This window comes from Molothrus ater, chromosome 2 (assembly GCF_012460135.2).
Source record: "Molothrus ater isolate BHLD 08-10-18 breed brown headed cowbird chromosome 2, BPBGC_Mater_1.1, whole genome shotgun sequence".
NCBI classification, from domain to species: domain Eukaryota; kingdom Metazoa; phylum Chordata; class Aves; order Passeriformes; family Icteridae; genus Molothrus; species Molothrus ater.
Genome location: NC_050479.2, coordinates 39,867,696 through 39,895,055, shown reverse-complemented (window position 1 = coordinate 39,895,055; position 27,360 = coordinate 39,867,696). Strand labels below are relative to the sequence as shown.

The 27,360-nt window shown below is 43.7% G+C and overlaps 1 protein-coding gene across 3 annotated transcripts in view; it reads left to right on the top strand.

The window, feature by feature from the left end:
* Positions 1-7,730: 7,730 nt before the first annotated feature.
* The window catches only part of CLYBL (citramalyl-CoA lyase), a 166,373-nt gene continuing 146,743 nt past the window's right edge, over positions 7,731-27,360 (top strand). For all 3 annotated transcript variants that reach the window (XM_036406898.2, XM_054518510.1, XM_054518511.1), the window contains exon 1: positions 7,731-7,798. In XM_036406898.2, the coding sequence (XP_036262791.1) occupies positions 7,746-7,798 (53 nt within the window). In that variant the 5' untranslated portion in view covers positions 7,731-7,745. The remainder of the gene's footprint in view (positions 7,799-27,360) is intronic.

The window sequence follows — 27,360 nt, the reverse complement described above, 5'->3', positions numbered from 1 at the left end:
AAGAATAAAGTAGGTATTTATTAGGAGGCCTGAATGGACACACCTTGGGCAGCACAAGAGCCCAGCCAAGGCTACACCCAAGATGAATCCAAAAATGGTCACCAAATGGATGACCAGTCACGGGGTCTCACATTTTTGTAAGTTTTGGTCCATTAGCATATTGGAGTTATTGTCCAATTACAGCTTTAGCCCATGAAGCCCCATCCTTCTTGTTTTTCTCTCTTCCTTCTGCCACTGTTTATGCTCTCAGGTCTGGATCTGGATCAGCTGTACTTGGGTCCCCAGTGAGAGAAGGAATTGTTTTGTCTGCCTACTCTGTGAAGAGAGCTTCCTATCCCTTAATATGAAGCTCAGAAGTACACACTGTAGTAGTACATAATCTGAAAAATATAAAAGCTAAAACCTGAGGCATCAGTTGCAGCACAGCCCTGGGCACGAGCATTCATGGCCTCAAGTGCCACAGCCATCCCTGCTCACAAGTCACGCTTGCTGCCAAAGCGGCGCCTTGTGCTGCCTCCACTTGCTGTGCCCACTGCTTGGGGTTTCATAACCTCCTTACAAACCACAGCATCACATGCCCAGAGGCTGTGCAGATGTAGGAAGTGGACCTGAAACCTAACAGAGATGATCAGCTGGTGGATAGTCTGTGGAACAGAAATCTCCAGTGCAGGCACGCTCACTGGAGTTTAATCTGCTTGATATGGAAGTGTCTGAACCTCCCTTCAGAAATATCAAGACTCTTCTGCAAAGTACAATAGGGACCTGGACTAGCAGCAATGGGACTAAAAAAATAAAACCAAACAAAACCACAGCTAAAACTGTGATTTAAAACAAAATTATATTACTTGCAGTATAACTGAAATTTAGTATAAACATGTTCCACCTTGTGGCAAAAAAAATGGCTCTGTTCTACTTATCTGGTAAATATAATGATTTCTGTGCACAAATATTTTCTTTATATGAAATTTTATCTTGCCTCCTAGTTTACTTGAAAATGAGTGTCAAGCAGGGTTCAGCTCTCCCTTACACAGAGTGAGTTTTAAAGACACCGCTCCACTTACACACACAAACAAACAAACCCAAGGGTCTCTGCCTTTCAGACGCACCCATTTCCCTCCCCCTTCAGCCAGTAAACAGCTTCTGGCTGCAGATTTGATCCTTTATGGAAGAGATTTTTCAGATGCTGGCTGACCTGTCCAGCACCCTGGTAATCCTCAAATCATCTGCTCGCCACTGTCACGAGGAGATGTCACCAAAAAGGCTTGTTGACAACCTTCTGCTGCACTAAGGACAAGTCTGTAAAACTGCCACTATCTTACTCAGTTCAACTTCACCACATGGTTGCATAAAACTTTGCCTCCTGACAAGTTCACCAATACTGTCGACAGAAGATTGTATAGGAAAAAAAACACTTTTGGTTTCCAGTTCATTTTGGCTTAGATTAGATTGACACTGATCTGTGTAACAGTTTGTGAACTAATTTAATTTTTTTTAATTTACAAGTTGGTTTTTTTTGAAGTCTGAACGTCCTTTCCATGCCTGTTTTCATACAATGCATTTTAAACATCTACATACTGTATTTTATATTTGCATGAAACTAAAATATTTTAATTAGGTTCATGTCAGTTATTCAGTTTTATTGTTGCCATATACAGTGATTAATTCTCAAGTCTTAACAAGAGCTTGTACGGCAAAAAGTCAGTAATTTAGTGATAAAATAAAAACTATGATATTATAAGCACCTATGAATCCTTCAATCAAATTTTGCATTGAGTAATAAGTACTAATCTCAGCTAAACTGTTTTGTTACACATACAGCATGCTCTGATCCCAAACAACTCCTTAATCCACTATTTTAATAATAGCCTATGGATTAACGGATCTATACTGTATACTGACACAATGTATTGAGTTCAGGTTCTATAGATGAACATTTTTGTGATCTATTTTAATGGGACACAAGCCATCATAGCATTATGGTGTCAACAAGCCTGCAGATTATCTCCTGACTTTCAAAGCATCCTGCAGGAAAGCGAGTTTAATCAATCAAGAAAGGTGAAAACATTATCAAATCTATAGGGAGACAGGACTTTGAAATAAAAGTGATCATATAATGACCAACAAACATTTTTATATAATCAACTATAAGATACACAGAATGTTTGGAGTTTTGAAATCTGTCAAAACAACAATATTAAGAAGGACAGTCTGCTTTCTTGGCCACTCCTTTTCAACATGTGCATCATAATTTTCTCCTGGCATCCTCATTTCCTCTCACAATTTACCAGTATTTCATGTAGGACACCCATCATGATGCACTTCACTCTTTTTTTAATTAACTTGCTCCAAATAGCCCCGTGGTTTGTTATATTTCTGCTCTGAACTACAGTGTAGCCGCCTCGCTTTAAGTCAAACCACAGTGCCTGAGCAGAGGTTCAGTGCAAAGGAGAGGAGTGTCCCCACCACTCACTTCTCCTGGAAACGTCACCATGTGTATAAGGTCATTTTCCCCAAGCTCTGCCTGTAGGGAAAGGGACGGTCAGGGAAAGGACACACTCCTGCTGGAGTAGGAGTTGTTGTTGCCAGCTCATATGAAACCCAGTGCAGAAACCACACCTCTTTGTGTAACAGATCACCTGCTCCCACCTGGAGAACTGGCAAGCACACCTCTCCAAAGCCTCTTCCAAACTCTTGTTTCCCAGTTGTTTCCCCTGTTTCCCCAGCCCGCCCCACCTTCTAATCTTCCCAGCCAGTGTACAGAGCTCACAGGGTGTGTTCTGCTTCCCAGCATGAAAATGTTGTGACTTTTCTGAATTCCAGTGATTCCATGGAGCTACTTATCAATAATCTCCTCCCAAAATTGCATAGTACATAACAGAATCTGAATTGTATGGCAATGAATTCACTGTAATGTCCTCCTGATGCCTGGAAACAGGAATTCTTCAAATCTCTTATCAAGCATTTTCTTCAATTTATGGCTGGACCAGTTTTCCTAGTTTATACTCCCTGCAGCTTCACCTCAGCTACTGGCCCTTTGTTTTTTCCAGAGGTTTCTGCCTTTTTTGACTTTCTTTTTCTATCTGTTAACAGTGTTTACCAGTATCCCCAGCTTACTGGGGAAGGGAAGAGTTTGATTTCAAAGGTGGAGAACCAGACTTGGACAAGCAACCTCCAGAGAACACCCCAGGTAAGCAGGGGTATTTACCTTTCCTGAGATCTGGAGAGGATCCAAGAGCATAAAGCTGTGCATTTCCCCTGGTTCAACAGGATGATGGTAGCAGGGGCTCTCTGCCCTTCCCAAGTGAAGGAAGCAGCTGCCTGAGTGGTGCTTCTGAGGTAGATGAAAAAGGGAAGCTTCGAGACCACAGAGAAAGCTTTTCCTGACAAAAAGATCCTGTCTCAATATACCAGGACTATTCAATGCACTTTCACCAAAATCCACCTTCCATCACTCTAAATGCCCCAGATGATGTACTCTCTACATGGATTTATGGTGGATTAAAACACTCTGCACTGCTGGGATACAACACACACTGCAATTCCATTGAACATAACAGTGCAATGAATAGACACTGGGCAATTAATTTTCATCGTGAAAATGCTGACTTATTTCCAGTAGTATGATAACACAGTTTTGGGGGAGGTTCTCAAAACTTTTTTGTGCTGGAAGGCACATACCTCCTGCTCTCATCCTACAGGAGGAGATGTGTGACATGAGGGAGTGCTGTGTGCTGTCTGGTCTCAGGTTTCTGTGGTTGAGATGACCCCTGAGGTGTTAGAAAGTCTCTTTTTTCCCAGCCCTGCAACCGAAGAAGAAGTAGTGGAGATTCCTTGGTTCTGCTTTTCAAGGTTGTTTATTTTCTCTTACCTATTACATTCTTTCTCTGTCCTGCTGAGATCTGTCCAGCAGGTTGGGTGGAGGCACAGCCCCTACCCTTGGGGTGGTGTTAACTTTTTATACTAAGAACTACGTGTACTTTATTTACAATAATTTTCCAATACCCATCACCTATGTTAGACAGTTTGTCTCTACTCTGAACCAATCCAGAAGTGTCACCATCACAGCAGAAGATGGAGGACAAGAAGAAGGAGAAGAAGGACAGGACACACCCAGATTCCTCCATCTTGCCTCTTGAACCCCCATTCTAAAAACCAAAATTCTACTTTTACACCCAGTGATAAATTCACTATCATTCTACTCAAACTCTTGTGGCTTGTAAATCTTCACACAAAGTTGGTAATTGTTTCCATGGACTAAAATTGAAGGCACAGGGTGTTTTTGACTCCATGCCAAGGTCTCTGAGCCTCTTGCCAGGGTCTCGAATCACCCAGGGCAGCCAGAGGAATGTCCTGGGTCCCGCCAGTCTGGTGGCACAGGAGGCACAGCAGGACAAAGCTCCCTGGGTGATCCATGGTCTCCAAGCTGGGAGGCAGCAGACACTTGTGCAGGTAGGAGTTGAGGCCCAAAGCAGCACGCTCACCACAGGAGCACTGTGACACTGCTGGCCAGCAAAAAACAGTGCCTGTCAGAGAGAGGCACCGGAGCCTCAGCCAGATTCGTGCCAACAGTTATTTGTTTCCCATTCTTGCACAGGAGCTGAGGAGGACAGCCTTTTGTGTTCACACAAACACAGAGAGGAAGGCACAATATGCCTTGGCTGTTATGATGCTCATTTCTCTCTTGAAAATCAAAGTAAATGAGTGTCAAGAGGACACTGACATGCAATAGCTTCAGGCAGCAGCATGGCTCTTTTTTCCAATAAGATGCCAATAAAAAATATCTTTTTATCAGCATGGTTTATTAATAGTTCTACAGTAGTGCAGTAGTACACTGCTTCTTTTTCCCTTTCTTATTAAAAAATACTTGGGTTTGTCACTATCATACCATTAAGAGATCATCACAGAATTACAAAATGCTTGTTGAACAAGGACCACCACATATCCTACCAAAATATTTGGTTTGCTCTTTTGTAGCAACCTTATTCGTTCAACATCTCAAAAGATAATAGACCAAGATTACAAATAAGGTGTTTGAAATCCAGCAATTTAAAAAAATACTGTACATTAAATGTATACTGTATTTGGTGTGATGCTTTATTGAAATATGAGAAGAAAAACTAATAGGTAAGTTATCCTTTTTTAGAATATTTTTCCTAATCCTTTATAGTTGCTAAATGATTCTCACCAGCACAGTCCATGAGTCATTTGACCTTCATAATTTATTGTTTATCTGAGAAATTGCAGGATCCCTCCCTCTGATTAATTTGTTTGCAGTTATCTCATGTTGAGCTGAAACATTTGTGCACATGAGTTTTTGCAAGGAGACACAAAACACAAAAGCACCCACAGAAGTATCCTAATTCTGATGAGCAGTTCTGACTTAGCTCATCAACCCTTTTCTGCACGTATTCTTCATGTACACACAGCTCCAGGTGTCTTAACCCCAACCATACTGCTGCTATAGGATTCACATCCTCAAAAGTACCTCATACCTAACTCTTGAGGATGGCACTGAGAGTTAGGCTCATAAATACCTTCTGAGCATCCTGGAAAATGTTACACTGCCTTAATCCAATTAAGTGAAAACTTAGCATCTTTAAAAGGCTTCCCATTTTAAAAGGACAGGACAGATGCAGTATTTTTCCCAGAATACAGAAGGGAAAAGATGGTAATGAGATTTAATTGATGTCCCTGTGTTCCCATGATCATTTACAAGTCAAAGGGACGCAACAGGCCAGGATAGTCCAGGTTTGCCAGCACTGGTTGATGCAAAACCCAGGCTCAGCTGCTAATGCTGAAGAAAGGTTATTTGGACTTCTGACAAAACCTGAGAGCTGCTCCTGTCAGCACAGCATCCTGCCTCCCCCTGATGTCACACTAAATGCTGTTCCTGCAAGGAAGATTCTTCTCTTGTCTCTGGTGACCAGTGACAGGACTCGATGGAAAGGCAGGAAGATGTGTCAGGGGAGGTTTAGGTTGGATATTAGAGAAAGGTTCTGCCCCCAGGGGGTGGTTGGACACTGGAACAGGCTCCCCAGGGCAGGGGTCACAGCGCCAGCCTGACAGAGCTCAAGAAGCTTTTGCACAATGCTCTCAGGCACATGGCGTGACTCTTGGGATGCCCTGTGCAGGGCCAGGAGTTGGACTTTGATGATCCTTGTGGGTCCCTTTCAGCTCAGGACATTCTATGGTTCCATGATGCACATTTCAGGGGTTCTGCCTGGTCTGGCTGTACCCCTGCTCACATCCTATCCAGACTGCTACTCTGCTCTGCTCTGCTCTCCTCTCTCTGTGGGCAGCCATAAAGAAACAAGAGCAAAGAGGGTCTATGAGGTATCACACATCTCTTTTGTTTCCCCACTGCAGGCCATCCTCATCAGTGAAGTGGGGAAGGAGAGCATTTTGTACACCTGGGAGTCTTGGAGCTGGAAGGGGAAAAGACAAGAGAGGTGCCAGGAAGGAAATCTGTCCCTACAGAAATAAGAGAGGGGCAAGGAGACAAGTCCAAGGTTCTCCTCCAGCATGTTGTGCAATATCATCCTTCATGAGGAAGTTCCCCAAGGAAGTAAGGCTGGAAAGAAGAGAGAGCAAAGGAGGAAACAGTGACAGGAGGGAGAAGGAGCAGTCTCTGCCACACACAGTTCAGTGGACCTGTGCTGAGAAGGGTTAACTCTGTCATGCTGTTGGTGATAAGGAAATGTTTGCTATCTCAGTGTGTCAGATTCAAGTGGTATCACCCATGACTTGCACACAAGATTACGTGGGGGAGGGAAGCTGAGCGAGGTCACGTTCACGGTTCAGCACAGCTCTGCAAAACAGCAGATTTTATTTCTGCTAGGAGGGGAAGCTCATGCTTTGCTGACACCACTTCCCCAGTAAAGTGATGCTAAGCCACACTGGAAAATTTCCACACAGCTCACTGACAAAGGAAAGACAATTGTGTGTCAGGAAAACAACAAGTTATACGGCAAAACTCTATGATCCTAGGAAAGAAAAAGCCCTTCCATGAAGACTTGGGATGAACCTACGTGGATGTGAACGTGGGTTTTCAAAGGACCGGGGGCACTGGTTTGGGGTGCTTCATTATCCATCTCCTGTTTTTAGGAAAGCTACTGCAATTGAGTGTCTTGGGAATCTCTCTCCCATGGCCAGAGCAACACGTTCAGCAGTTGTGGAAGGGCAGGAATGAAAGATAACAGGACAGAGAGGTGGCATGATCAAAGTGTGTGTCCTTTGGAAATGAAGCTGAAATATCTACAATACTGGAGAACTTGCTGGGATTATACTTTGTGGGTCTGGCACATTCCAGCATCATGGCAAAGAAAATTATATTATATGCTCAGTCCAAGTTTGGACTGATGGAAAACAGAATCAGAATCCCTATTTCCTTTTCCGGATCCTTTTATTCTCAAGTTTGTTTCTTTCCGACCCCGCCCACTGTTACATCCTGTGTTATCTTCGGTCTTGTCTCTTCATCCTCTGCACGAACGAACCGTTCCCACTCGCGGCAGTCACAGGCGCACCGGGGAGAGGGGAGCTGGAGCATCCCGGTCCCCGCGGGCTGCGGAGCCGGGATGTGCTGGAGCAGCGGGAGCGCCGCCGGGGCCCGGGAGTGCGCCTCCGCCTGACGTCACAGCCGACAGCGCGGCGGGGGCGTGCCGCGGGCGCCGCGGGCACAGCCAATGGGAGCGCGGGGCGTGTCCCGGCGCAGCCAATGGGAGCGCGGGGCGTGTGGCGGCGGCGCGATGGCGGCGGGGCTGTGCTCGCGGGCCGGGCTGCGCGCGGGGAGGCGGAGACTGTGAGTGACGGGCCGCGCGCGCGGGGCGGGGCGGGGCGCGGGACCCCCGGCACCGCCTCCCCTCCCCCTCCTCTCCCCCTCCTCTCCCCCTCACCGCTGGAGCCGCGCCCGAGCGGGGCTCCCCCGATCCCCCCGGGTGTGCCGGGGCTGCCCTCGGGCACGGGCAACGTAGGAATGGCAGTCGGCTTCCTGCTCTAGGGGACGGTGTCCCTGCCCGCGGGAGTGGAGTTGGAATGAGGTGGTCCTTTAGGTCCCTTCCGACCCGAGCTATTCCGTGATTGCTCCCGTTACCGGCACGTCGCCCTTGCCCGGCTGTCCGCTTTGGTGCAGCTCCTGCCCGGAGGGTGACCTTGGGTCTTTGCCATTCGTGCGCCCGGCCTTGGAGCGAGCGGGCTCCTCAGGGCCCCGTGCCCCATTTCCCGCAGGGGAGCGGGGCCAGGCGCGCCGGATCCGCACCGGGGGCTTTCCCGTTGTTTAAACAGCATCCTGTGCCGCCTGCTCCACCGATGGATGGCCCGGCATAGGTGGTGATGTGGGCACAAGCAAAGCCCCCCCCCCAGCATCCCTTATCCTTGGGATATCCTCAGAGCCCCCTGGGAGCCCGGGGGGTGCGGAGTCCCCGTGCTCCTGTGGGGGAATAGTGCTGTGGGGGGACACTGCTCCTGCAGTGCCTGGATGAGGGAAGGTCGTGTAGGCAACGCATGTCCTCTTGTCAAGGGCCCCAAATCACCCGGTGCTTTCCCACAGGTGGGTGAATAGCTGTCAGGAATAGCACAGATTTCGGCAGGATGCTAGGAAAAGCTCTGCTTTAAATAGAGGATCGCCGTTCAGGTCAGTGTTGCAGGATCAGGCTCCGAGTGACAAGTGCCAAGGAAGATAAAGGCTCCGCTGCACCTTCCTGCTGGAGAAGTGTGCAGGTTTCATGTCCAGCTTTCTGCCTGCAGGTGTGTGCCTGCCTGTTCCCGGTGGGCAGGGAGTGACTTCTGCCAGAGGGAGGGATTGATGGGTCTGTGCTCTTTTAAGGCAGGTTTTCAACAGCACTGCTAGAAGGAGAACACTTTTTTTTTAGTATTGATATTAGGGTGGCAATCAAGTGTTAATTCATTTTATTATCAATATTTAAAGCTTTAAATTCTCACATTCTCTGCTGAGACCGTGGTTCTGTAAATATTTTATAGCTGAGTGACAAAAGCCTATGCGGTCTGTAAAACTGTAACGTAGATGTTACTGTGAGCATGCAATATTGATGCTGGTGTTCTTGGGGAGCCTCAGGGACAGCTGGAGTGCTTTGTGCTGTGCTGGAGGCACACTGAAGAGCCCAGTAAGTCCATGTCAGTCATTCCTGCCCACAGTAATGTCCTGCCTAGCACCCAGGGTCATTTTTCCAGCCTGCCTCCTTCAGCACGCTTTTACAGCCAATTTCTGGGGAAGATGCATGCACGTACATGCCTTTTTTTCCCCTCGTTTTCATCCCCTTTCCTCCATATTGGTGTAGAATCATAAATGCTATGCCTTGCTATTTCTGGTCATGAAGAATTGTAACTATTCATACTGTGGAGGGAAGAGGAATCTACACAGTGTGAGGGCAGGGGTGATGACATTTATGTGCCTGATGCAGCACCTGTTCAGGGCTGGGAGAGGAGGCTGCCTGCATGCCCATGGTGAGGCTGCTCTCTTCCAGCTGTGGCTCAGAAGGGGCTTCCTTGGCTGGTGCTACCGTGGGTTGGGACATGGCTGCCAGGCATCACAGCATCCTTGCATGACTCCCAGAAGATGTGATCGCCTCCCTGTGGTGGGATTTGACTGCTCCTTGTCATCAGTGCTCCTGTGGAGCCCAAGAGGCCACTGGGCAAGTAGAGACCACAGAATTTTGGGCATCCAAACAGTCAGAGACCACAGCAGGATGAGGCATGAGGAGTCCTTGCTCACTGTGTGCACTTGGGAGAGAAAATACAGGGATGACTTCAAGTGTCAACAATCAATGAACACGTTGATTGGATTTAATTAGCTCTTGTGTCCCACAGAGCTCTCTGCCATGCTGTTGGACTGGGACCCTAATTACAGCAGGTACCTCCCATGTGGTGTGGCTGCCTTTCCAGCTGCTGCCCTCCTCCTTCATGGGCGTGCTGCTGCCCCTGTGAGGCTGGGGGGAAGCAGTGCTGCCCAGAAAAGGAGCACCGAGTATTTGTGTTATTATCAGGCAGGTACCCAGAGCTGGTTTTTCTTATTTGCCATGTTCCAGAGCCTACTGGGCTCTCTCTGCCTGTGAAAGATTTTTTGTGTTGGAAAAAGTTAAAAAACCCTTCATCCAGCTGTTTTTTTAGTAGCAAATGCAGCTGTTTTTGCTGTTGTTCTCTCTTTGCTTGGTGATGATGCTGTAAGAGAGGAGCATTGCACATTGAAGCAAGGTCACCTGTTTGCCCTCAGCCAGCCAAGCGCACGTCACCCATGTACAAGAGGGTTTTATTACATGCATTCATTTACATGGCATACCCCAGACAGATCCATACCCACATGCCTGTACTAAATCAGTCAAAGGCAGCATCCACATCTCAGTGGAATGCTGCAGAGTATGGAATATACAGTGTGGGCACGTGGAGCCTGTTGTGCCAAAGGTGCAGACACTGGCATGCCTGCTAGGAACAAAGGAGCCTGACAAGTACTAACCCCATGTCAGATCTTCTTCAGAGACTCTGCCTGTGTCATTTAAAATTTCTAGCATTGGGAGTTTCTTTTCTCGTCATCAATTCTCATCATCTTCCCTCCCAGGAGTCCACCACTCCTGTGTCTTGTGTTTGAGGCTCCAAGTCTGCGTCTGCTTGGTAAATTAGTGGAGATGTTGTTTTTCATGTATTGGACACTGGAGGGTGCTAATACAATGGGAGCTGAAATTGTTGTTGCAAATTAACGGGTTCTCTTTTGTTAGTTGTGAAATAGTTTTATTCTTTGTTGCAGGGTTTAAATGGAAAGACATGAATTGTGGTCCTTACCAGTAGCTGATCCTGTTCAGCGTGTGCAGAGCTGTGACCAAGAATATCAATAAAGTGTTATGTCTGTGAGGGATTTCTTTCCTTAACCTCAATCAAAAAAAATCACTCATTTTATGTTCTACACATTTTTAAGTGTGTCTTTTGAGATTATGGCCTCGGGGTGAAAATTATTTGAAAGTGTGACTTTCTAGAGATAAAAACACTTTATCTGGCAGAATTGTTGAGCTGCATGTGCAGAGTCTGCTTTTCTACAAGGTCACTTTGGTTCACTGAAATGAATATTGTTGTGTTGCTAGTGGGGTGAGAATCTGATAGCAGCTCACACTGGGGAGGGCACCCATTGGGGATACCCTGAGCACCCCTAATCAAGTCCCTGGCACTGTGATCCTGTCTCTAGGGCGGACCTGATGGAGCCTCAGTCTACCTTGCATTCTGGGCTGTGTGTGAGGGCATTCCATCAAGGGAATGTGTGTAGGATGAGGCGTTCCATCAGCCATCACTGCTAGGCCAGGTGAAGCACGTTACAAAACTGAGCCTTAGCTCTGGTGTTTCAAATTCATTCAAACATTTTTGTCAGGTTAAAGTTACATTGAGAGGTCTTAGAGTGAAGGAGGTATTACCTGTTCACTCTGCTCTAGCTTTCTGCTCAACCAGGTCTCTGCTCTCCTTTGCCCTTGGCAGAAAGACATGGGGCCAAATAAGGTCCCTGTTGTGCACTCTGGCAACTCCACAGTTGGCATGAAGGACTGTGAAACTACTGCCCAAGCCAGTTTTCATCCTGGCAGCAGCAGAGGTATGATGACGGATAATTAATGCTAATGAGAAGCAGGGTGCAAAGCTGGGTGTGTCCAGCTAATCACCACTGGCACCTCAACTGGTCTGCTAAAGCCTGTGCTGTTCTGGACAGTCCTGTGTGCTCCTGTACCTGCCCTTGCAGACTCATTACCCAAATGAAAGCCAGTATTTGTAATGTGTGAGCAAAAAGAACTGGGTACAAATACATCTTCCTTAGCAGCCTTTCTTGTTTGATATGCATGGAAAATGAGTTACTCCTCTGTCTCATTCCTTTTGCAAATGAATTGGGCTGGCCTGTCCCGGAAAAATATTTTTATCTTGCTGTGTTATATCAGTCAGGTTTTAGTCTCTCTCAGGTGTTGAGGTTTGGTTACATATGGTCCAATTTTTATTTCTTTTAAAAATACGCAGTTTTTATCTGAATTCCTCCTTGAACTGAAGATGTGTGTGAATACTGGAGAAAGAGCCTGTGGATGAGGAAACCAGAATCTCCTGTTCTGATACCAGTAGGGGCCTGCTGTTCATCTTGCAACGAAGAAGCATGGACAATTTCACAGCAGAGTTGCCTGGGTGTTTATCATAAGCAGCAGAAACATACCCAGTTAAAAGTTTACACTTCTTTTGCCAAGAGTTTTAGTAGCTTACCAGAATAGGGTTTTAAGGGGATGTGAGCAGAAAAGCTTTTTAAAATCATTGTAATAAGTAGTGGTACTGAAGACACTCTGTTTAAGAGTAGTCTAAGCACACACATGAAGTCTAAGCAGACAGAAAGAGATCTGGTTCACAGTATTAGTCTGGTTTAGCAGCTTTTAGAGAAGACTTGCTTCTTCATTGCAGCTCCATGCTTCCAAGCAGAGAGCCAGGGTATGCATCCTGGTGTTTCCAGAACCAACGAGCTAGCTGTGGTGCCAAAGGGATTTGAATTTGTGCATTTTATGTAGATGGTGTCCTAACTTGGAGTGAGAGACTTTTCTCCAGAAGAGAAAGTTCATGGACCTTCCACCAAACCTGTGTGTGTGACTGCACTGAGTTTAAACACTGCCAGCTGCGGGGTGGCATCTTGAGGTCCAGTGCCAGCCCTGCATGGGAAAGGAGGGCGTGTGTTCCCTTGGTGGGTGCTCACTGCCTTCCATCATTGAGCTTTCACACACTTGGGCAGTATTTCTTGGCTACTCATAAAGGCTGGGTGAGTGGGATCCCTGGAGTTTTCATACCTGTTGGGGAGATTGGGCTGCTGTACTTGAGGTCTCTTTCCTTAAGAGCCATTCTGACAGGTAAAAGCCCCTTGATGCTAAGAGCTTTGTAGAATTTCTGCTGATGAACCCCTGTGTATCTCCTCCTGTCCTCTGCACATCATGTGAGTTTCTGGTAGTGGTTTTTCCTGGACCCCTTTCTCACACCTCCCCAAGTTCTGAATCTCCTTGTTTGGAAAGGGGAAACACTCAATTTGCCCTTATTTTGTCAGCTGGGCTGTGCATGGAGGTGTTTCTCCAGCCACTGCCCTTTTATGCACTTCCCTCTTCCACCCCACAAAGCGGAGGAGCACAGCAGGTCTGCAGAACTTCGACTGCAAGTGGGTCTGGAGGTCAGCTTGTGGTTTCTTAGCCCTGGGATGTTGAACAAGTCTCCTTCATATGTTTTACCTTATTTTCTGGTCAGATCTATATTTACTTCTCAGGTCTCCCTGTACCCTTTAAATCTCCCAGCATCACTGGTGTAAATAGGATTTGCCTGTCCCTGTGAAATGGGCATCTCTGTGGCTGCTTGCCCTGCCTTCTCTAGCTCTTTGTGGGACAGGGCTGTCTTTGTGGGACAGGCGTGGCCAAACCTGCCTTCTTCTCTGCCTTTTTAATTAAAAAATGGTTGGCATCAGGGGCTCTGCAGCAATGAAAGGGGAACGATGAAACTTTGAAGAATTTGGGGCATAAAGTTGATCTCTAAATTTTAATGTACTCATTGCACTTAAGCAGTTGATACATTTTATTATTGAGCATTCATGTGACCTAATTTCCCTTAGTACTGTACATTTAGCTTTATACATCTGCACCTAATTTGTAAAAAAGGACTTAATGAGAAACTTCAAACAGTTTAAATGTCAATTACAAAGAAAGCGAGGTTTTAAAGTTCCAGTAATGTGTCCATATTGGTCATCGAAACATGATCCCAGGTGGACGTTAATTCGAGACAGATGGCATTCCAAAGGCACAATTACAAAGAGCTTATATATTTTCAACACTAACAAGCTGTCACGCTATGTTGTAGCTACACTTCCACTACTGTATAAGCACAATTGCTGCTTTATCTGCTGTGGACTTGGTAATAAAGGGGTTTGATTCCCCACTCTTGATATTGTCAGTGGGATTTTTGTGAACCGGAGAGCGGGGTTAGTTAGTGTGAATATCTTTCATCTGCCCAGCCTGTTGGGTCGGGGGGTTCTGTTTGTTTCTTTTAAGTTTTTGTTAAGTTGGTGAAATGCTCTTCAAGGAAAGGAGAGGAAATGTTGAATGTGGGCATAACAAGACTAGTTCATCACAGCTATATTTCTATTTCCTGGCAACATTAATTAACTTCAGCCTTATCAGCTGCTGGGCACTAGCTATGATGATTTGTTAAAACCCCCAACATCCTGGATGTTTTCAGTTAAAAAGTCATCTAAAAGCCTTTGGAGTAATGCACATGTTACTTGGAAGACTGAAGTCCAAGGGATTAATAGTGGCTTGACTTGCAGTGGTGTAAATGGGCAGCAGCTTGGCTGCAGCCAGGCAGGAGTGCTACCCTGGGAAGAAGGCAGTTGGAATTATTTTCAGATTTCTGAAAATATTCCTAGGCCCAAAGGCAGAGGTGGAAGAGCAAGGTCAAGGACGAAGCAAGGTCAAAGCAGGGTTTCCATTAGACTGAAGCATCAACATGTGGAGTAGTTGATCGAGTATAGTAGATGGCCCTAGCCTTGGCAGGGCATTGGACTAACTGACTTTTAAAGGTCCTTTCTGGCTCAAACTATTCTGTGTGGTAGATGGCAAGGTTTGTTGTTGAAGGCCAATGTTTGGTATCTAGTTAGTAGTTGAGGTGGGCAGTGATCCGTGTAACTGAATGATGAAAGTTAATTTGGCATAATTTCCAGACTTTTTGTTTGTTTCTTGAAACCAGGTCACTAAAAAGCAAGACTTGCATGTCTATGACTAGACGGTGTTTTAATAGGCTTTAAAAATTCTGTGCTGTTGGCAGCAAGATTAATAATGCTCCCCAGGAAGGTTTTTAAGCTCCTATGGGCACGAGTGTCCTCTAAGAGGTGCTGAGAATTAAGAGCTTATATTTCTGCTTGTTTATCTACCTTTCATTGGTAAGTGGAGAAGAAAGCAGGAAGGCTAAGATGTTCATCCTTGCAAGGCAGGAATTAAATGGTAAGCTTACACTCTTTAATTTTTGTTTTTCATTAATGAATGTTATAAATAGGTTTTTTTAAAAGCATCATACCTGGCTTCCATTTTTGAAGGAGTTGTAGGTGCTATTTGAAATATGCAGCTCACCAACAAGTGAATTGGACTCTTGAGCCACACTTGAAACAAAATACCAATTTTACCTGCAGTTTTACTAGGTTTCCTGGTTTATGCAGTGGCATTTGAATGGCCTCTAATAATTGTTTTTAGCAAGAAAAAAAATCTAACAAAAATGAAAAACACAACTCAAACCTCATTAGCACTGTATTTGGCATGCCATGAATCGTTAAATCTTTATATAAATGCAGAAGTAATTTGTAACAAACAAAATCCTTTCTTTTTTTGGAAAGACTTTCTTTTGACTTTTTGTTCATACTGTTAAGGTGCAGTATGTTTTCCAAACACTGGATAGTATTACCAGAATAAGAGCAGAACCAATCAATGTTTTAATTAAATATTATCTATAATCCTTGAGTGTCAGATATACTTAGTTGTGATAAGTGAAAAATATTAGGTGCAAAAGAAAAGACTAATAAATACTTAGATAGGGTCTTTTTAACCTATTTTTTTTTACCTAAATATGGTGCTATTGTGTGTTGTTTTCAAGTGGTTTCCCCTTGGATTTTCTCAGTGCTTATCAGGGGAACATACTGAAGTCTTTTTATTTAGATCAGGCTTGCTTTGAGAGTAACTAATTGTTCAAGTGCAAGTGGGAAACTTTCTTGCACCTGGAAAATTAGGAAAGCAAAAGATGTCCACATCCTTTCCCTGGTGGTTCTTCACCTGCGAATTTGAACTGCAGCGGTAGTAAAAGTTTTGTGGACCTCATTTTATGTGAGATCATTAAGCGACAGGAGAATTCAGGACTAGCTGCCCTTCGTAATTCAGGACACTGAAAGGTGCCATTTATAAGCTCAAAGTGCCTGCAGAAAGGCAAAACAGGCTTGTAAAACCCATGCTCCAAACCCTGAAAGGGAACCGGTTTGTACTGCTGCTTGCAGCCTCGGAGTGGCAAAATTGCAAAGGTGGTGGGGTTTGGTTTAAAAAAATGGGAAAACATGTGCATTTAATATTTCATGTAATAACTTGAGTTTTCACACTTCTTGTGTTGATAACTCTCTTTTCCCATAACAACCCCAAAACATCCCAGGCAGTGATTCCAGTAAAACCTTAGCAGTTGAACTGCCCAGCTGTTGGACTTACTGTCTTCCCTGTTACAGCCCACTGTTTTGCTGAGCTGTTAATTTGGCTATAAAATAAGTCTGTCCTGGCTTTTTAATAATATTTTGCAACTAGTGACCTTGGCCCATGACATGGGCCAGGCATTTTGTAGGGAGAGCTCCTGCCTCCTTATTGCTTGAGAAGGAGTAGCAGCATGTACAGCATTTGAAAGGGGTGATATGGTAATATGCCATTGTTACAATTCTGAACAGGCAATGTAATCTGCAAAATTCACAATATGCTTTATGGATTTAGAAAGCCTGAAAGGCAGCCCAAGGAAACACTGAACCCAGTGATTTTTTCCCAGAGCAGGTACTGCTTTCCTTACCTGCTCCCCTGTTAATCCTCAGATAAGAGCTGGAGCTGTTGTTTTAAAGCTCATGACCAAAATGTAGCAATTGCTGCCTGGAATGAGCCATCCATATCTGTAATCTGAAATGGCTGGGGCTGAACTCTTCCAGTCAGGCCAGAATAAACCAACTATTCATGGCCACATTAATGTCCTGTGGCTGAAGTTACCTGGGTGCCCATTTGCACTGTCAGAGCCCAAATGCAGTGGAGACAAGAGGTGACTGCACATCAAGTCTACCTCCAGAGTCTTTGCTTTGTTAATCTGGATTAGTTCCACTCCTAGGAACTAACTTGTGCACGCCTATTCCAGCAGCACCTGGCTGTGCAGTGTGGTATCCAGCCTGTGATCCCTCCACCCATGGATCACGTAGGAGCCAGTGGAATGGCTGCACTTTGGAAGCACATCAGTATTATTCCTTTCTCTGTCACTGCTTTTGTTGGATTGCCGTGCTCAGGGCCCCAGACACTGCACTGAGCTCATTGTGACCCCAGGCCTTTGCAGAGCCGACTGCAGGACTCAGACCTTTGTAACCACTATTAAAAGGCAGTTATGTGACTGTTTATGTTACAGCCAGGTGCTTTGCTGCCTGTGGACATGCTGTTACTTGACAAAATTTAGTATTTTTTAAATTTGTGATCCAAATGTGATGAATATACTTACCTGAGGACCTTACTCTGTGTAAATGGCTCAGCAGCCTTCAGCCACTACTCAGATTTCTGTGGGGGATGTGAGTCAGGTTTTTCTGGCTCTCTGTAGGGATGTGTCCACTACAGCATTCCTGTTATTTCTCTATTTCCTTTGTGAATGACTAAGGTTTCTAGATATCATATCAGTAATACATTTCTAATGACATTTTTGGGGAATTTTTTGTTCAAGTTCTCTGACTTGTAGTACATTTCTGAGTTCTGTGGGTTGCTTTATTGAGGCTTTATATATGAATGCATGTTTTATGGGCTTATTGCCTTAACCATTCACTTGTTTTGTTAAATCTCTAGTGATACTAAAGCACTGAAGGTGCTTTGGGTTGGGTCAGCACCAAACAGTGACTTCAATATACTGGAAGTATAAAATCTGTTTTCTGACTGACTGTTTTTTTTTAGAAGTTGATAGATGTGAAAACCATTTAACAGTTGGGGTTTTTTTTACTTTCCTGTTAAACTAAGCTACTGAGGAAATCATCCTACTGCTACATGCTGCAATATGTCAGAAACACCGTTATGTTATAGTTGCATCATTATCTAAAGGAAAAATTGAGTGTGGGTTTGAAGTCGACAAGTGATGAAAGTAGCCCTGAGGTTGTCAATTAGAAAGCTAAGGCCTGGAACTGATAAGTTAATGGCCAGTCCCCTTCACACCCCCTGGCTTTGCTGCCTGCTCCCGCCTCACCCTGCAGCAGCTTTACCGCTTGGAACAGAAATAAAAGGCTCCCATTACTTTGTGTCCCAAAAGGTATCTCACTGATCCTGTTCACTCAAAGGCTTGGCTGATTGTGTTCTTAGTATGGACAGATAGTTAAATGAGGAGAAATGAGATGTAGCAGATTGAAAATACAAATTAAAATCATCCCTTTTTTATTTTTTAATTAGTTTGTTCATTTTTGTTTAAATGTTGAACTGTTAACATGTTTTTTTCAGACTATCCTCCTGCAGTACACACAGCAAATTTAGCAGCAGTGCATAATTTTAACTTCTACTGTATATTTGTTTGCAGGTTTTAAAAGCTGAAACTTAATGGCAGGCAGTTGGAACCCACGTGTGCCTGCTAAAGGCAGAGGGCAACATGTGTGGTTTTTTTGGGAAGGGAAATACTGGTTACCAAAGTTTATGATATAATGTAATGTAATACAAAGTGTTTGTATTTTGCTTGGGCAGGAGGGAACTAATGTGTTGCCATTTCTCCTGGGGAACACGTGGGCTTAGATAAATAGATATTATTTATCTTAGATAAACCATGTCAAACAACAAACAGGACTTCCTCAGATTTTAATGATTCTTGATGTGCTGTGTGGTGAGAACAACAGTAGCTTTATAAAAAGAGTAGTATTAGAAGTAGATACAGGCATTGTGCAAAACAAAACATGTAATTCCATCTTCAGTTTTTGAAATTTCATGTATAAGTTTTTAGGGCTTGTAAAAGTTTGCAGTTGGGCACCCCCTTTGCAGTCTGTTATTGGCACTGCTTCAGTGGCAACGGAGAGCCAAGATTTTTTTCCACATAGCCCTCTCTCAACCTAGAAGAGATAAGTAATAATGATGAGTTTGAGAAGGCAATTTAATTTGTAAGAACATGCAAGTTTTTGACCTTTCTGGATACTTTCACTGTAACCAGCAAACATCTGTTGAAAAATAAAAAATTGTAGGTGCTACTTACCTGATGCAATCCAATGAAATGGTGCACTGAGCAGGGACTGCTGCTCTGGAGTCCCTCTCTCTTCCAGCCAGATTCCAAACCATGGAGTAAATATTTTTCTAGCTTAATTCACAGGAAAAGAGATGTGACATTGTGTTAAACAACTCGGCATGGATGGTATTTTCTCCTGATGTGCCACCTCTGCCCGAGACCCATGGGGTTGATCTTTTCAGTACTTCCCCACAGAAGCAGTGCAGAAGAGGTAGTACATGATTTTCCAAAGGCACATGTTCCTTCTGTGCCCTACTTTAACTTACTCCTTGAGATACATGTTTCACAGCACCCATAAATAATGAAAATGTGCAATGCCATTTTTAATTAGAGGCTTTGTTTTCTTACACATTGTGACGCTGATGTTTCTAGAGCTACAGGATAACCTCTTGTGGTGGCCTGCTGCAAGACAGGTTATCTCACGATGAAGAGCACTGTATCTAGTTTAGCCTGGCTGGTTCAGGTATCACATCAACCAGAAGGTATAATTCTGCAGTTTCCTCCTAAGATGATCCTTCCCTTGGATTGCAGTTTTGTCTTTGCAGGAGTCTTCTCTAGTTATTTTCTGAATGAAGTTCTGAAAGTTAAGGGTGTTGGGTAAGAAAAGCTTCTATCTTTCTGCATTTTTCTTCTCTTGCCCTCTTGCACACAATTTTACTCACCCATCAGTCCAGCAGGGCTGTTGTGCAAGGTACATCCACATGCTGTAAGGAAGTCTGTCAGCCAAATTTTGGTGGAGCCAGTAACTGCTCTACAAAAGGCAGACTGATGCCAAAAATCTCCATCTCCTCAGTGGGTTGGGCTCTGCTCCTCTGGGACTTTTTTCCCCTCCCCCTTTGTTTCTGTTATTGGTTGTATGTTTTCTCACCCATTACACTCTTTCAGCTTGACAGTCCCTCTCTTGCCACAAGTTTCTTTACTTTTGTCATGCTTTAAGCACATCTGTGTGTTTCAGTGTGGATGGTTTGATATGTGTGCTGTTTGCTTACCAGTATACACCAGTTGCTTCCACAGCACATGAAGCACAGCATGCTGAACAGTGCCCATCTTAGGGTAAAGGCTATGGTGCCCTACAGAGAGGGTACAGGTTGAATTTGGTTTTGTCTCCCTTTCTCTACCTAAGGAGTAAGAGTCTCATTTTAGGAGGAAAAGTTTCTTTTTTGTCTGCAATGCTGGATCTACATAAACTCTTGACTCTCGAGAAGTTTGGTAGCATTGGATCATGTCTGTCTGAAGGTAGGAAGCCTGGAATTAGGGCTTTTGATGATATAAACTTTCTAAGGCTAAAAATCAAAGGGGCTCCTTTCCACCTACATACTTTACCTTCTCTGCCAAACAGAACCTGAGCAATGCTTCCTTCCCTTTTGAGTGCTCTCAAGCCCCATTTCACATTCATCTGGCCAGGTAAATGTAGGAAAGAAATGAAAATGACTTACCAAAGAGTGGTGTGGCATTTCCTAACATTTCTTTTCATTCTAGTAGAGAACCTTAAAATAGGGAAAATCTTGCCTAGATCCAGTAATTTGGAATGAATAGAACCATGTCTTATACACAACAAATTAAAAAATAAAAGAACAAAAGAAAAGGAAAACACAGTGACACATTACTTGCACAAGGACACATTGAGGGTGTGAAAGTTGAGTTGGGATTTCCAGATTTGTAATTTCTAAGACAAAATTGAAGTGCACTGTGGTCTTTATGCAGTCACAATGGATTTCCTTTGAGTATATCTGAAATGATACAGACCTCAGTTAAGTCAACCTTGTCTTTAATGTCAGTATCATCATCTAAGACACATGCCATTGGCAGCATGTCTTCCCACAGAAACTCAGCACTGGTGTTCCTGAACAACATAAACCAGAAAATGAATGTGCTCTCAAATGGCTGCATTTCTTTGGGCATTTTTGCTTTGGGTATTTTTTATCAGCTTCTTTGACTCTTTTGCCTGGAAAATGGTATTTTAACCTGAAAACACGACCAACAAATGGCAGAATCTAAGAAACAAAAATAGACATGATCATTTAGGTTTGGCATTGTAATCTATGACTGTATAAAATGACATTGATTATGCAATGGTAATGGCAAAATTAAAGGTTTTGAACCTAAGCATAAACTTGCTGGGGCAAACCAGCAATAGTTTGGGCCTTTCTGGTATTGCAGATTGCAAATATGTTGAGAGGCCTTGGCTTCAGCAACAGGAATTCTGACCCCTTGCCAGATTGATCTGTTGCAATGCCTGACAAGGTCTGCAGTGTGGAGAGTGGGGCCTTCAGGATGTCTTCACTCCACAACCATGAAGGGAATTAGTTTACGAAAGAAAGACATTGAAAATTTTTAGCACTTTAGACACTGACAGATTCTTTTTCAGACCACTTGCAGCCTGTTTACAACTGATAAAAATTATGTTCTGGCATCTTTATATAAAATATATGAGATGTAGGTCTTGCTGCTTTCTGCCACCAGTAATGGTAATGCTGGTATATTCCTGCATTAAAGGAAAAAAAAAATCTGGAACTAAATGATAAGCAGAGAGCTGAAATCAATGAGATGGCAACAACTTTGTGATCAAGAAATAAATAAGAAAAACAGTTTTCAAAAATTTATGCTGGGTATATCTATTCTTAAAAATATGCCTAATTGCCTAATAAAATTACAGCAAATTCTAAATTTACTGTAATCTGTTTGAATAATAATCCCCCACCCCCAGCCAAAACAGAAACATTGCTTCCAGGTTGTGGATCAAACCATTCAGCTGATGAAAGTCAAAATCTAAACTCTGGAAGCCCGAAGTGTTTGAAGTATTGTGTCGGCTTTTGAGATCAATGGCCTCCTCTGCAAGTACCAAGAGAATATTTTCTTCAATATATTCAATTAGCTCAGTTAAATGACTAATTTATTCAAACTTGACCAATTGGGAGTTGAAAGAAGCAGAAAAGCTTGTTCTTCTCTACCAGTCTGTGAATAAAAGCTAATTATGAGAGGATTAGATTTGCTAATACTACAATATTGGAGGATATTAAGACCAAATACTAGATTGGTGCTAATTCTAGCTAATTAATAGATAAATTTTTAAATATAATCAAATTCTTTTTACAAGTCCAGCCTCTCTCAGATAGTGCTATGCAAGCAATAAGCCATCCCATTACGTTTTAAATTGTATTCCAGTTTTCATCCAAAGAAACATAAATCCTAAGTAAACACAAAGAGATCAACTAGTAAATAAGAATTGTGCCATACATGATTTTCTAATAAAAACAGTAAAATTAATCTGAAAAAATGTATAATGAGGTATAGAAAAGTTTAAATATATATCAGCAAAGCTACTCTGTCCTTCTGGCTAGCAATAAGAAGTGCCAAATTTAGTGTAAGAGCTATATTTAGTTACAAAGCAACATACTTTAGTGGTTGCAAACTGAGAATTAACCTTTCTCCAAGAAAATAACTAAAACCTTTACATGGGAAAACATGCTTCAAATTAATTATCTAACTCAAGGTTTCCCATTTGGTAGTGTAGTTTAAGAAAAGTGTCTTGAAAGATTAAATCCTGCTGAAAGTCATCAATAACAGAAGTACCTGCAAGTGAACCTAGCCATCAGTGCAAACTTGACATAAGGATTCAGGAATTCAGCCAAGAAAGCGATGTCAAGAAAATATGAGGATACAATTTTTCAGTCCTGTCCATAAACATTTGGTACATGGGACACCCCACAATGAAATTTAATTACCTCTTCTGCTGGTAGGATTATGAGAGAAAACCTTGCTTCAGGCACCAGCACAATGAGGTACAGAGGACACGATGGAGCATCTTGGTCATCGTGCCTTTGCGGCAGAGTCGCTGCTGAGTCCTGCTGCCTTTGGTCCGTGGTGTCCCAAGCTCTGGGACAGAGCCACCATGGTTCCTCTCCATCTACTGGTCACTTTGGAAGCTGTTCCTGTAAATGCCAGTTTGTAACCTGTCATCAAATTGCTTTGAAAAAACACTGCTTTCAGTTGCTGTTTAAAAATCATTTTGGCAATTCCCCACAAGCAGAGTCCCCAGGTGGTGCTGAGTTTCTGAGAGGTGGTCCTTCTCCAGCAACTTACTTGACAGTGTGGCTGGATGACTCTTCCTCACCTCTTAGCCAAGGTGAATGACTGGAGCAGTACAGACCAGTGCTTGGTGCAGTGCTGCCACACCAAGAAGCAATCTCAGGGTACTGCAGCACCCCACTTGTGCACCTGGTGCTGTGTGCCTGGGTAGCTTCTTTATGTTTTGAGCTTTCATGAACATGGGTTCCTAATCTCCAGCAGGTCCATAAGAGAGCTGTGTAACTTAGAAGTAGCACGCTAGTAAATAGAAAAGGAGTTTATGCTGGACTCTTTGCTGGGTAGGATGGCCTGTTTCCCCCAGCTCCCCAACTTCCCCAAGGCTGATCACTTCTGTTGCTGACAAGCCTGGGAGAGAATTGTTCTTAACTGGCCACCCAGCCTGGTGCTCACTACTGGAGGCACAGCAATGCACCAGTGATGGGTGTTTAAAGGATGAAAAGCCCAGACGATCGTGTTTACATCCCCAAAACTATTAAGATGAACAGGCTATGGGTTCATCCCAGCCTCTGTTCTTTGCAGCCTCCCTTACTGGGCTGTGGGATCCCCAGCCCTACTTGGGCATTCACCGCGACAGCGACGAGGCTTTACATCTTTATTGAACTGTAACCGCCAGTGTAAAGGGCGCTGAGATAAAGGCTGTGTGTTACCTGCCCTCTGTGTCTGCCAAGGCTCCAGACTTTTAAATACACTATTTCTTTGCAGCCCCTTTCAAGTGAAAATTCAGATTTTGCCATCTCTCCCCCAAATACATCCACTGTGAAATTTAGCACAGTATTTAGGTTTCTCTGGACCGATTTTCAGGACAACTTGGACCTTAAATTTTTTTCCTGTGATGTTTCTAAAACTGGCAGAAGAAGAACTTTTTTTTAAGCCTGCATATGCTGCAATGAGTATTTTAAAATAGAGATTTTTTTTTAAAATCTGTAAGTATGTTTAATGCTTGTATAAGGTGCCAGATTTTAATTACAGTTGGCATTTATAAGTGTGGTGCTGGCAATGGCAACCATATTGCTGAAAAAAGGCATAAATTTTGACACTGGCAATATGGGAACCCAGCATATGAGACTGTAAACCTCATTGCTTCCTGTTTTAATATGCTGCTTTAAGGGAAGGTCTTTTAACAAGTTAAATATTAACTAGAATATTTAGGGTTTGATATAAAGTTGTTCTAATTTCAAACTATTTAGTAATTTAGGTCCTATCAAAGATCAGCCTAGGTAATAACTTTCTATTAAATAGCCTTTAAATAAGCATGGTTAAAGTAGGGAAAATAAGATGCTTCATTACAAGAAATGAGGTTGGCATCTACCAGGTTTTCCATTAAGTTCCAGGTCACAGACAAATAAAAGAAGTATGTTAGAAAAAAAAACCTTTTTAAAAATAATTAGGGAGATGTCTGTTTTGTTCACCAGATGGAAAATCAGTAGTTGTGGGTGGTCTGTGCTGGATGGGGCATCTCACAATTGGCAGAACTATGCCTTTAACTTTTAAAGTCCTGGGACAAAATGTGAAAGTAATTGACTGTTCCGAATGCTCCCTCTCTGGATACCTAGCATGCTTTTAAAACCAAGATTTGGTGAGTTTCTGACTTTTTTTTCCTACAAATGCTCAAGCTGTTGTGTCTAGTATTAGGCCAATTGGGTATATTTTGGTAGCTGTTTAGTGGGGCTGTTGTCTTTTGTGTTTATGCCTGCGTGTGCCTGGACCTGCCTGCACGCAACTGAAATGCCACAGCTTTAAAATTAATTCTCCATTAACACAAGATTTTCATAATATTGTTGGTGTTTGCTGTGTTCAGAATATATGTAACTGTTGGTTAACATTATTAGTTTCTTTCTTCTAGTTAATTCAATTTTAAGGAATTTAAATCTATCCACTTGCCAACATGCTAAAGAAAACAAAGTTGCAATCTCATTTTCACAAACAAGAAGAAAATTCTTGGTTTAAAATAATTCAGGCATTTACAAAAGTATTAAAAATCCAGAGTATTCTTTTTTTTAAATGTGAATAAATAAATCCAAATGTGCACGTGTGGATAGTATGTGTAAGATATGTATATTAAATACTGTCATTTATGAACATATTAGAATCTTCTTGGTGCAGTTTGTAACTTTGCTTGCTGTTTCAGAACTCCTATGTTATAATTTCAGATTATAATTTTATATTATAATTCAGTTATAATTTTAATTTGAGAAAACAGTATTTTGAATGTGGAAGATGGGTTGGAAAATCCTTCTATTCACATTAAGAATAACAGATTTTATTATCTGCACTGCCATAAGAATGTATTCTGTTCAGTGGTGACCTCTCAAAGAATGAGACAGAACCCATTTATGTCACAGGAGGCAATTGCTTTATATTTACCTTACATTACAGACAATTTTTTTGCAGTTATCTATATGAACGGTCACAGGGAATTGTATGTGTGTGTTATATCTATATTGTGGCTTGTGTTAAACTGATCCCCACACTTATTATGTAGAAGCATTCTTGAAGATAAGTGAGGCACTCAACTTAGTGCCTTCTTTGTAAAATCCCTTTTGCTATGCATGACATGTACTCTGTATTTTTTTCTTGCAGTAAATTAAAAGCTTTTTTCTTTCCATGAATCTCCTTCCAAGAAAACACATACAGCCTAATAACACTCGCCTTGAGGACCATGCATTGCCTCCACTACAAAGCCGTGTTTTCATTGAAGAGATAATTATAATATGGTTTAATGTTCCTGTCAACCCTGAAACACTGTCCCTAAAGAGTGCTATTCTGCTGGATGTCTTTTTGAAGAGAGCTCAATGTGGCTAAGAGAACATACACATAGCCACACACTTGCCTGATAAACCAGGACGCATTTTTAATGCAATAAATGCTCTCTAAAAAGAATTATATGTTTTCTAAGGTGCTAATTCAGAACTGCATCCACCACAGTGGATGCTAAAAATACACAACATTTTCTTGAATGTATTTATTTTACTTTCTTCTCTCCCCATCCCCCATAATATTTATACACTTTAAATCCATATGAGAACATAAACTCACAATAATTAAAACGTTTTTAATGTGCTTTGAGGCACAGACTTCAGATGAGTAAAAAAGCCCAAACTGGAACACAAATGGTTCTTCCTGGGCAACAAACACACTTGGCTGTTAATATGCTGTAATTTTCTGCTTTACTTAGTAAAAACAGCAATTACTTATTTGTTCCACATCCCCCCCAGCACAGATGCTCCTCAGTCTGTCCATGTTGGAGCACGGAGCGGGCTGTGCGCACGGGGCCGCGTGTGCCTGCGCCGAGCGTGATGCAGGGCAGCCTTGTTCCCTACACGCTGCACTGCTGCCAGCACTGCTTTACTTGCACAGCCTTGCTCCCTGCACACTGCACTGCTGCCAGCACTGCTTTACCTGCACAGCCTCATTCCCTGCACGCTGCACTGCTGCCAGCACTGCTTTACCTGCACAGCCTTGCTCCCTGCACGCTGCACTGCTGCCAGCACTGCTTTACTTGCACAGCCTTGCTCCCTGCACGCTGCAGTGCTGCCAGCACTGCTTTACCTGCACAGCCTTGCTCCCTGCACGCTGCAGTGCTGCCAGCACTGCTTTACTTGCACAGCCTGGCTCCCTGCACGCTGCACTGCTGCCAGCACTGCTTTACCTGCACAGCCTGGCTCCCTGCACGCTGCACTGCTGCCAGCACTGCTTTACCTGCACAGCCTTGCTCCCTGCACGCTGCACTGCTGCCAGCACTGCTTTACCTGCACAGCCTTGCTCCCTGCACGCTGCACTGCTGCCAGCACTGCTTTACCTGCACAGCCTCGTTCCCTGCACTGCTGCACTGCTGCCAGCACTGCTTTACCTGCACAGCCTCGTTCCCTGCACGCTGCACTGCTGCCAGCACTGCTTTACCTGCACAGCCTCGTTCCCTGCATGCTGCAGTGCTGCCAGCACTGCTTTACTTGCACAGCCTTGCTCCCTGCATGCTGCAGTGCTGCCAGCACTGCTTTACCTGCACAGCCTTGCTCCCTGCATGCTGCACTGGTGCCAGCACTGCTTTACCTGCACAGCCTCACTCCCCGCACGCTGCACTGCTGCCAGCACTGCTTTACCTGCACAGCCTCACTCCCTGCATGCTGCACTGGTGCCAGCACTGCTTTACCTGCACAGCCTCGTTCCTGCACACTGCACTGCTGCCAGCACTGCTTTACCTGCACAGCCTCACTCCCCGCACGCTGCAGTGCTGCCAGCACTGCTTTATTGCCACGGAGGCTGCTTTGCCACCAGCCC